The sequence below is a fragment of the Elephantulus edwardii genome, unplaced genomic scaffold (assembly GCF_000299155.1).
Source record: "Elephantulus edwardii isolate Elephantulus edwardi_28Jun2011 unplaced genomic scaffold, EleEdw1.0 scaffold00049, whole genome shotgun sequence".
NCBI classification, from domain to species: Eukaryota; Metazoa; Chordata; class Mammalia; order Macroscelidea; family Macroscelididae; genus Elephantulus; species Elephantulus edwardii.
In genome coordinates, this window is record NW_006399799.1 from 1,506,071 (window position 1) to 1,518,097 (window position 12,027).

At 43.8% G+C, this 12,027-nt stretch overlaps 1 protein-coding gene across 1 annotated transcript in view; it reads right to left on the minus strand.

Moving 5' to 3' along the window:
- The window catches only part of CSMD2 (CUB and Sushi multiple domains 2), a 972,861-nt gene that overhangs the window by 233,753 nt on the left and 727,081 nt on the right, over positions 1-12,027 (minus strand). The window contains 2 exon segments of the mRNA XM_006886423.1: positions 5,000-5,191; positions 8,542-8,698. Coding sequence (XP_006886485.1) covers positions 5,000-5,191; positions 8,542-8,698 — 349 coding nt within the window.

Here is a 12,027-nt window from a genome sequence, read left to right on the forward strand (position 1 = left end):
GTTGAGTCACACCCTTTAAATCTAAAACTTTTAAGTACTGCCTTACTTAACTCTTCGGCATCTTTCTAAAATAATGCTGTTGCTTGAGTCACAGCTTTCATCTTAAAAGAGAGAGAAGAAAGAGTAGGAGGAGAGAAAGACTTGACTGAAACAAGAAAGAAGGGCAGGGAGTGGAGTGCATTCTTCAGATCAGGGGCCGTTGTTCTGAGAACCTACCAGACTCGGGAAGATAGATGCCAATCTCTAAGGAAGGCTGGACCCACAGATGTTGAAAGGAGACAAGGACCTTTCCCCAGAGCCAACACAGAGAAAAACCTTCCCCTAGAACTTGTTACGTTTGGACTTCCAGCTTCCTAAACCATGACAGAATAAAGTTACGTTTGTTAAAGCCATCTGCTTGTGGTACTTCTGCCACAGTAGCACTAAGGAGCTAATACACCTGCTTTCTACAAAATCTTGACCAGTCAGTTAGGGGCAAAGGTGGGATAGGAACCTGAGACATAGATGAGACTCCTTCCCCTCTTTCCTCCTCCATATCTGATCTGCTCTCAAGACTCACTGAACATCTGTGACTTTTTCCCACATAGGACTGCACTCTATCCCCACTTTGAGACTTTCGGATTGACCTTCATAATCTCTGGACTGAGACAGATGAGTCATATTCATCTCCAGCAGCACCAGCAAAGGGATTTTTCAAAAGTGTGTGACCAGGCCATTTACTTTCTTGACACCATTCTCCTTGGAATGAAGGTCAAATTCTTCAGGAGAGCCCATCAAGCCCCCAGAGAGGCTCCCATTGTCCCCTCATGTCTCCCTCCCTCATCCTCTTGCTCCAGTCAAGCCTATTGAGCTTCATGAGCTCAGTCACTCTGGATCTCTTTGTGCCTCTACTTGGATAAAGTGACAGACATCATCTCTATGAAATCTTTGTGAACCATCCTACTCCAAGCAGAATGGATTCTGTTCTCCTCTGCACCTTCATTATAACATGAATCACTTTCCATCATGTTACTAAATAATAACATGTTATTAAATCATATCTATCTCCTCTACAGGACTATAAGCTCCTTGGTAGCAAGAATCCTGTCTTACATTTATCTGCATATCAAATGCTGGTATAGTGTTTGGCACATTATAGATGCTTAATAAATGCTTATTGAACAAATGGCAGGGTGGGTGATCAAGTGAATAACAGAAGCTACTGCCTTCCAGGAAAATTCCACTTGTTTTGAGGAGGGAGCTGGAAAGATGGCATGCTATGATCCATGTCCTTTGCTAGCTCTTCCTGTACCATTCCAGAGGGAGATGCACCTCCTGCTTCCCACGAGGGTCTCAACCAAAGCAGCATGAGTTAAAATGAGGAGAGGGAGACTTATGAAAGAACTATTGTGAGAAAAAGAGTTCATAAATTAACATATTAGACTAAATAAGATGATTAGAAGATGAGAGCAATATCACAAATGGAAGATTGGCCTTCACTTGTTGTTATAAAGCATTCATCAGGCATATTAAGGGCTCCATGGCTTCTTACAGGATCACTAAGGAAGGACGGGGGGAAATAGGTCTTCTACGAGGAAGTCAGCTCAGGGAATCACAGCCTTCTCTCAAAGCCTGGGTGACTGGGAGTCCTTCCTCCATGGTGCTGTTGGGACAGAAAGCACCAAGCTGATGATTGAAATGCCAAGAATGGATCACTAGAGAGAATAGAAGAATAGAAGAGGAGGATGTGCATGACGAGGGGAGAACTAGAAGCCATGGAAGGAAGACTGTCTGGTCCCACAAATAGAGAAGATAACAGGAGAGATGACATGCCATTATGCAAGTCCCTGGCTAGGGCTTCCTTGCACATTCCAGATGGAGAAGCATCTCTTGTTTCCTAGCAAGTGTTTGGAGGCAGCTCTGCTGAGAGTACGTCCTGCTGGACACAACTGCATCTATCACTGAGTCTCGGTGTCTGAGGAACGGCAGGTGAACAGGAGTCGGACCAATGCACAAGGATGAGCTGTTACATCAAGGGCTGTAAGACGCTATACTACTCTCTGGACTTTTCTTTCTATCCTATAGTCATGGCTATGTGATTTGCCTTCAGAAGTTATACTTATCCATTTTATCAGGGAAGAAGACATCTGGATACTTTAAGCCATATTAGTTATTTCTGGTAAGCCACAATGAAGTCTATCATGACATGACATATTTAAGCATATAAACATCCCAAATCTACAACCTCACTCCTCTAATATCAGGGGGCCTGAGTGAGTGTCACTGGGGAAGACCTCCAAGTTTGAAAGCATAATACTAGCCCTGCTTGAGTGGCTCATTTAAGTGCAGTCCATTTGGGATGGCTGATACTCAAATGACTTTATTGTGAATCCTTTTTGCAAAGCAAATAACTTCTATCATGTGAATCATTATGCCTTCTTTGTGTTTTGCTCACTCTGGCTTGCCTTTGGCGTGATACCACTGTTTATTTTTGTGTCTCCCTTTCTAGAGTGAGATCTGTTCTTCTCTCTATCCTCAGTACCTAGGACAGCACCTAGCACACAAATCAAAGAGGGGAACAGATACCAGGATAACGGGAGAAGAGGCTGGGATATGCCTCAAGACTGACTCAAGCTCAAGCACAAAGAAGGAAGAAAATCCTAAGGGCTGATTCTACGCTCTGTGCACTTTCAGGTTTAAAGTCTTTGACAACTAGTTTCTGGGCTATGTAACAGTGTTGAAGGTTCTGTTAAATTGTACTCGTCTTGGTGAAAAGAACCAATCTTTATCATTAGCACAGTTCATAGTGTCAGCTCTTGGATGTGCTTGAATTAGAATTCTTCGCTTCCACACCCTTTGCCATCATTACAGATGAATTCTTACCCACCCTTCCTAGTTCCAATTGAAACATCATTTTCTATGGAAAGCTTTCTTTGTATTCCCCAACACGTTGCACATAGCTATTTTATAGTGATTATCTTGCATTACCTGTTTATATATGTCAATTTCTCCAAGGGCAGATAACATGTTTTATTCTTTCTGCTTTTTAATTTTTATGCCTCAGCACATAGCCAACCCCTTCCTGGCAGCCTGCTGTACTGTGGTGCTTTGCATGTTGCTATGATGCTGGAAGTTGCACTAGAAGGGTCATCCATGCTTCAGTTAAACAGTTAAACAGATTTCAGTGAAGCTTACGGACTAGATATTGGTGCCTCGCTTCTAAAAAACTGATCAGTTAAAACCATATGAACACTTTCTGTGGAACATTTTCTGATGCAGTGCCAGAAAATGAACACTTTGCGTTGGAAAGCACTCAAGATATAACTGGGGAAGAACGGTCTTCTCAAAGAGGAGTTGGCCTTAATGGCTTGGAAGGAGTAAAGCTTTCAAGCCCTTATTTAATGATGTGGCACAACTGAAGAAAAAAAAGAAACAGCTGTAGACATCCACTGTAATCAGAACGTGAAATGTACAAAGTATGAATCAAGGGGAACGGAAAGTTGTAAAAATAAAATGAAGCATTTGAAGATTGATATTCTGGGCATTGTTGTTGCGGTTGTTGTTAAGTACTGGTGAGTTAGAAATGACCCATACCTGACCCTCCAGCAGGTTTTCAGAGACAGTAAATTACATGGGAGGAAACTGCCCATCTTTCTCCTGCAGAGCGGCTGGTGGATTCAAACAATGTGCCTTTAAGATTACAGTGCCATTTCCCACCACTAGGCCATCAGAGCTCCAACCTAGGCATTTTTGTTGTTATGCACTGTTGAGTTGGAAGATTGACCCACTATTGACCATAGCTGACCCTCTGGTGAATTTTCAGAGGCAGTTAATTGCATGGGAGGTGACTGCCTTCCCTCCTCCTGTGGAGCAGCTGGAGGCCTTGAACCATGTGCCTTCAGGATTGCAGCGCAGCTTCTTGCAAATAGGCCACCAGAGCTCCCTCATTCATCATTAGTGAGATAAAAATGAATGTCTACTTACCATTTTAAGTTGGTCAATGATATTGTCTACTATGCTGGACTGACAAACTAAAGAGGACCAACACTGTTCATCATCAAAAGAACATTTCAAGACCTATCTTCAAGCACAACACTGTCACTAACAGGATTCTACACATACAAAGAAAACTCTGGTGAGTGGGCAAGTGGGTTAAATATTGGGCTGGTAACCAAAAGATCAGTCATTTGAAATCATCAGCCACTCCTTGGGGGAAAGACGAGGCAGTCTGCTCCTGTTAAAGATTTACAGTCTGGGGAACTCTATGAGGGAGTCCTCCCTGATGAGCTAGTGCTAGAATCGACTCCATGGAAGTGGGTTTTTATAGGGAAGACCATTTGTCTTCCCCAGACCCTCTGCTGTTGACACCTAGGCATGCACCCTCGGCTCAACACATTGACCATCGAGTTGACTCTGACTCATAGCAATGCTGTGGGGCAGAGTAAAACTGCTCCACAGATTTTTCAAAGCTGTAATCTTTATGGAGGCAAACTCCTCACCCTTCTCCAAGAGTGGGTTTGAACAGTCAATCTTTAAGTTAGCAGCCAAGTACTCTTACTCACCAGGGCTCTTTCCTTGGCTTAAGAAAATGCTTATTAATTATCACACTCTTTTTTTCCCACTGTTCGCTAGAAAAGGAAGTATTTTTGCCACAAGAGAAACCAAGGCAGAGAATTGAGTCCTGGTGGTGAAGGAGCGTCTGAGCTGATTGTCCCTTCTTTCCATCTCCAGCTTTACATTCAGAAGGTGTGCCGCATGTGCACCTGGTCCCACCTGCTAAAAGTGTGGCCATGGCAAGCCACTCTGCCTTGTCTAGGCTGCTACATGATGCAAAGGGATGTGAAAGAGAGGACAGGGAGAAAGGCGGGGCAAGATGAGGGTGATCCACAATCTAGAGGGCGCCAGCTGGATGACTCCCCTGTCCTAGAGTCTGAACTCAAATCTGGCACCGAAACCCATAATGAGACCAGAGGAGGGAGCCTGGGGTGAGGACGGACGTGAAGGGAAAGAAGACTCCTACCGACACAGGTGGGGAGAGGCCTGTCCCAGGTCCTGCGCTCGCCACTTAGACACAGCAGCTCCTCGTTACCCTTCAGGGTATATCCAGGGTCACAGCTGAAGGACACTGAGCTCCCTGCAAAATGACCTTCATCGTGGACCTTGTAGCCAAACTGGGGGGTCCCCGGGTCCTCACATTTGATGAGTTCAAAGCCTGGTGAAGAGAGAAGCAGCAGTGTGAGCAGAGTTTACTGGTGATAGAACCAAGGCTCCCTCCTTTCCCTCAGCACCCACGTACTCAAGGAGAAGGCCTGGGAGGCGTGTGTGGGCTCTGACGGAGTGACTGCTCAGGATTCCCGCCACATTTCAATTCTCAGGTGAGGGGCTATTAAGGAGCATTCATTCCTCTGGTGCTGTATGTAAATGATCCCGGTTATTTCTCCCAGGACAGGTTTTAATCGTTTTCAGTCAGAGGCCCTGGGTTTTCTATTTCCTGTGTTGGGCCCGATAGTGCTTTGCTAGCCGGAGCTGTTTTTTCCCATTTTGCTCACTGAGACATTCTGATGGGGGAGAGTAATATGGAAAAGTCACTTCAAATGTATGTTTAAAAGCTCAATTATGTTCTGCTTAAATCTACCATTGCGAAAAGCTGGAGAGGGGAGCTGACTTCCATAGCGCTCCTACGAATTGGCCTTTACATGTGTTATCTCTTGTTATTCATGGGAGTCTTATAGGTAGGTATAATTACTTGCATTTTACAACTGTGAACGTTGACTTGGGAAGGTTAAATAAATTGTTCCAAAGTTACACAAGTGTCAGATGATAGCAGAGGGATTCAATGTGCCTCCACTTAATCCCGGTTCTGCTGCACTGTCTGCTGTAACAGGAGGGGCTCCTGTGTGGGGCAGCTGAGAGCCCAGGCCGGGGAGTGTTCCCTGTGCTCAATGGATTGCTTCCTAAAGGCTTTACTGAGACACACTCACACACCACAGGATTCATCGAGCTCAACCCCAAATTCAGTGTTTGCAGTATATTCACAGAGCTGTACAAGCAGCACAATGACTTTTAGAACATTTTTATCATCCCAAAGGGAAACAGTTACTCCCCCTTTCCTCCCCAGATCCTACCTCCACCTCATTCCCTGTCTTAGAATAGCATTTATGTACATTATGTTTGTATGGATTTGCCTATTTTGGACATTTCATATGAATGGAATTATATACTATGTTGTCCTCCCATTTAGCATGATTTCAAGGCTCGTCTAAGTTGCATCTACTCATATTTCACTTTTTTCAGTTGCCCAGTAATATGCTATTGGACCTGCTCAATGAATTTCAAAACCATCTTAAAGAGCCCAATCCTTCCTGTCTGAGGAGCCAGGGGTGCTTCAGAGGTAGAATTCTTGCTTTCCATGTGGCCTAGTGGCAAGGAGCTGTGTGCCAACCTGAAGGCATTTGGTTTGAATCCACCAGCTGCTCTGCAGGACAAAGATGAACAATCTCCTCCTGTGCAATGCAATGCTTCTGAACACCCACTGAGGGGTCGACCATGGATCGGTTCTAACTGAACAGTACATAACAACGATAGCTACATGTGTTAGAAGTCCCAGCAGGGCATCTCAAGGGTAGTCACCACCCATCTGTCAGGGGTGAGCTAGGTGTGGAGCTTCTAGACTAGGACAGGCTAGGGAGAAGGGTCTGTGACCTACTTGTGCACAACAGTGTCGTCAGCCCAGAGCTAATCTGTTGGTATCTAATACTATAACAAGGAGCAAGTCAGAGGCTCAAATAAGTGCATAAAATGACTTGAAGACAGATAATTGGTCCCCAGTGGTTGCTTACAAACTTGTGTGCTTTCCTTTTCAAAACCACTAATGAAGAAGAAGAAGAATAAAGTTGATATTATGAATAAAGGAAGGAAAAAGTTCAAGACTCAAGTCTTTAGGGGGTTGTAACAAAGAAGAGGATCCTTGCTGGTTCAGTAGTTAAGTGGCTGCTAATCAAAAGGCTGGAGAGTCTTGATGATTTAGTTGTAAGGAGTTGTGCCGTCAACCTCAAGGCACACAATTCAAGCCCACCAACTGCTTGTAGGAGAAAGATGGACAATCTCCTCCCATGCGATTTACTGCCTTTGAAAAGCTGCTGGAGGATCAGTTTTGAGTCAGTTCTGACTTGACAGTACGTAATAAGAGCAATTAAAAGGCTGGCTGGCTGTTTGAACCCGCCAGTTGATCTGTGTGCAAAACATGTGGCAGTTTGCCCTGTAAAGACTTACAGCGGTAGGAACCTATGGGGAAGCTTCTACTCGATCTTGAGTTAGATGAATTATGAATGAATTAGAAGTGACTCAGTGGCAACAGCAAAGGACAGAATTAAACATTAGTGTTTGTCCTTTTAGAATTTGGCTGGAGTTGAGTATTATTTTATAAATGCCACAATTAGAAAAATCTATGTGAAGGCATAAAATAACACCAAAGTGCTAAAGAGCAACAGTATCAGTTTAAAGACTAAGGTGCACCTGATCTAGACTACAATCTTTTCAACTGTTTGCTATGTACCTGAAAGTTGGACGACGAATAAAGATCACAGAAAACTTGCTGCCTTTTGAGTTGCGATGCGGGAGAAGAGTACTGAATATCCCATGTACAATCCAAAGGACAAACAGGTCTTGAAGAAAGTACAGCTAGAGCTCCATGGAGGCAAGGGTGGTGAAATTTGGTCTTATATACTTTGGTAATGTTATGAGAGGCCAGACCTTGGAAAAATATCTCAAACATGGAAAGAGAGGGGCAGCAAAGGAGAGGTAGACCCTCAATGAGATGGATTAACACAGTGACTATACCGGCTAGGCAGGGTTCAAATCTGTTATTCATAGGGTCACTGTGAGTTATAGTTGACCCAATGGCACCTAATAATAACATTTTGAAGGTGGGAGCTCTCGTGGCATAGTCCATAGGAAGCTGCTCTGCTAACCCAAAGGAGGTGTTTCTGGTGGTTCGAAACCACCAGCAACTCTGACAGAGACAGGAAATGTTCCTCCTATGCAATTTACAGTTGAAGGGTAAGTTATGATTCAGTTCCAACTCAGTGACAATGAATGAGTGTAAGTGACCTTGAGGGTGATGCAAATGGCTAAGTATTCCAACTCTTAATCAATCTAAAAATCAGTTGTTCAAACCTTCTTTACACAAAGAAAGATCTGGGGATTGCTTTTATAGATAACAATGAAGAAAGCCTTGTGCTTACTTTGAATTGGAGTCAACTGATATCACCCAACAATGTTAGGTTGCTTTAACTAAAAGCTTCAGTGAGTTTGGAGTGAATAAAACGTGTGATGTTATCCTCAACTTGGCTAGCCACATGCTCAGACCATGGAGCTGCAGTCTGAGTGACAGTTTATCCAGGTCACAGGCACAATGTCTTAGAGGAGTAACTAGCTAAGTAAGCACCAGTTAGAGGAAACCAAACAGATTCATGTGATGGCCAACATCCCAGAGCCCAACCTCCTTCTGCCTGTGGACCAGGGAATGTCTGATTCCAGCATCCATGCTGAGGCAAGACTTACTGGAGAAATGCAGTTCAAAGCCCTTGCTGGTGTTTTCAGCATCGGTGATAAAATCAAGCCACAGGCTGCTGGACGTGCTGTTCAAAGTCATCCCCAACATCTCAGTGCGGCTGAACACCCCCAGTAAACGGGCAGAGTTGTTGGTGCCATCGTACACCTGGACACAGGAGAGAAACCCAACACAGCATCATCAGCACGGCCTTGTTTAAAACTGGAATTTCCAGGCATGGGGCCCACAGCCCAAATGCCCAGAGTCCAGAACTGTAAGATCTGTCAGAGAAGAATCAGATGCAAGGAAGATGGCAGAGTAGAGTCAGCAAAGCAGCAAGGCATCAGCTCCTATTGGTGCCCATGCTGCATCCATACCATATCAGTGTGAGTCTAGTCTCTAGAAACTGGCTGCTATTCCAACCTTTCTCGTGAAGTTCTGCTCTTGTTCCTTCAGCCCTCATATGGTACCAGCTTACCTGTCAGTAGCCTGAGGAGGCCTGGGTGGGACTATCTTGCTCACAAGCTATCTGTTCCTACAGACAAGCAGGTTAAATGCAGCATGCATTTCAACACTTTGATAAATATTCAATCTTGTCCTCCAGCAAATGACACAGTACCCTCTTACTTGACCCACCACACAGAACCAATGGCTTGTGTCTCAGCTACTTCGCCGGACTTGGCTCCTGGGACCCAGGCGCGTTGGGGTTAAAGTGACTAGTGTGTCATGGCCCCTCCCCTCCTCACAAATGCAGCCTGCCCCATTCCCCCCCAAATGAGAGCTCCAGCTAGGGCCTGCTGGGCTTGCCAGGGGTGGAATCATGCAGGCATCTGGCTTTCCTGACTCCCATCTGTCCCCTGAACTTCTGAGTATCAGCACAGACAACAGTCATCAGAATAATGAACAGGCTCCCCAGGTTTCGGGGTAGCTGCTCCTTCCCAGATAATTGTACAAATAACAACAGAAGTTGTGATTGAGTGAAAGACCCCCTGGTGGTTTGGTAAATATCAAAGATGGGATCTATGGGTGGGTGATGAATATTTGTACATGGCACACAATGTGGTGCCAGCTGCCAGCAAAGTGGAACAATATTTTCATGTGACTCTTTATGAAGCAATGCTTTCTAAAAAAAGCCATTCTTCAAGCTAACAGTGCTGTATATCACAGAGATTTGTTTAGGCTCCTGGGAACCTCAAATCTGTTTCCAGATCCTATACACAATGGCTTTATTTAGACCGAAAGAGTTGTGGGGTTTCAACAAACATTGAGATGACATCACGTTAAAGTGTAGTGCACAGCTGCATCCAAATCAGTATTGGTTTTTCCTTAAACCCATTAAAATATACTTCGAATGAATGAACCAGGGAAGTGGTCATTAAGGATTGTTAGCTTCACAATTAAGAAAGAGAAGTAGACATCAATTGTTTCTTGATAGAAGACAAGATCTATGGACTTATCTGGAGAGGAAAAAGAAAAACATCAACTGAGTCTGAAAAAATCTTTAGATTCAACTTGCAACTTACAGAAAATGCAGAGGATGTCTGCAAATGTAATTAGCAAAATCCAGACTGTGAAAAATTTCACTGGGCAAATGGCCTTATTTCTTCAACAAATAAATTACAAATGAAGAAAAATCAAGAGGAAACTCAAAGACCGAAACACAGCTAAAAGACAACCAGTCCAATGTGTGGACCTTACTTGGATGCTGACTCAAATGAAGTATAAATATAAAATACATTTATGAGATAATTAGAAATTTGAACACCAACTGAATGTATGGTGGTATTAAAAATTATTATTAATGAATAAAGTTTAATAGGAACAAGCTTTTTCCTTCCTTTCAAAGCACAATTCATTCTAATTTACTTAAAAAAGAAACAGTCTCAATACAAAGACAAATTTAACGTAGAAAACTCCTCTGGTGGCTTAGCGGTAAGGAGCTTCTTCTAACCCACGGGCATACGGTTTGAGTCCACCAGTTGCTCTGATGAAGACAGATGGGCAATCTCCTCCTGTGTGATTTACAGCCTCCGAAAATATACTGGAGGATCAGTTATACATCGGTTCTGACTCAATAGTACATAACAAAACCACCACTGCAGAAAACTTCCAAAACACAGAAACATAACAAAGAAAAGAAAAATTTGTAGCAATAATGACATTCTGATGACTATTTTCTCAGGTTTTGTTCTATGTCCAGACTTTTCCCTTATATTTTTATATTTCTATCTGTTTATATTTTAACCTTTGGGCTTAAGGCTGCCTCCTGGCTCAAACCCTAGGCCAAGCCTAGCTTTCCTTGCTCCCGGGGACAGAGCAAACCTGCATGTCAAACACGTGCCTGGAAAAGCACTCAACTCCAAAAGCTTGCCATGATTCCTGCACTCACACCACCATGCTCCTTCTGGCAAGGAGACGTTTCTGAGACCTAGGTTCAAATTGTTTTCCTGTCATTCTTTTAGGTAGTATACCACTGGTCTGTGCGTTGCTGTACAGAGGTAACTCGTGGTTGCTGTGATGCTGAAGACTGTGGCAGTGATGTGCCAATCGTGGTAATGGGTACCCGTGGTGGACAGTGTTGGCTGGAGCTTCCCGACTAAAACAAGCCTGGAAGCAGGAGCGGCATCCACTTCCGAAACGGCTTGCCTCCGGAAACTCTATGTACGAACAGTGCTCAGGCCCTTCGTTCATAGGGTCACTATGAGTCATCTACGACTCGATGGCACTAAACAACAACAACATCTGTTTATATTTTAAAAATGAAAAGAGGAGTCTGTATGGAGTTGGCCTGCTAACCCAAAGACTATACTTCTTTGGTGGTTTGAATCCACCAGCAGCTCTTTGGGGAAAGATGGATCATTTCCTGTGCAATTTATATTTTAAGGCTTGGAAATCCAATGGTGGGTCAGCTATGGGCTGGCTCTGTCTCAAGTACAATGAAGTGGGTTTCTTTATTTATTTATTTTAGTTTGAAAGAATAAACAACTCTGTCTTGGCAGAAGTAGGGAGACTGTGGAGATTCTGTCTCATATATTTTGCTAATGTTCTTTGGACAGAATGGTCCCTGGACAAGGATATCATGTTTCATCAGTAAAGGGTCGGCATAACAGAGGAGCAGCTTCCACAAGGTTGTTTCACACAATGGCTGCAGCAATGGCTTCAAGCACAGCAGTGATTGTGGGAGTGCTACAGGACTGTTTTAGTGTTTAGTGCTGTTGTACATAAGAATCACTGGATTGTCATTGACTCAATGGCACCCAACAACATTTTCCCACCACAGCATTTAAATAGCCACAGGACTTTCCATAATGAAATTAACCCCAACCACAATAAAATGATTCACGCATAAGTGCTCAAAACAGTGCCTGACAAAATTTAACAGATCAGCAAGCAACAAATCCTGGCGAGGTTGTGGAGAAACTGGAACTGTTGGTGAAAGTGCAAAATGGTGCAACCACTGTGGAAAGTGGTGTGGCGCTTTCTCAAAAAGTTGGAAA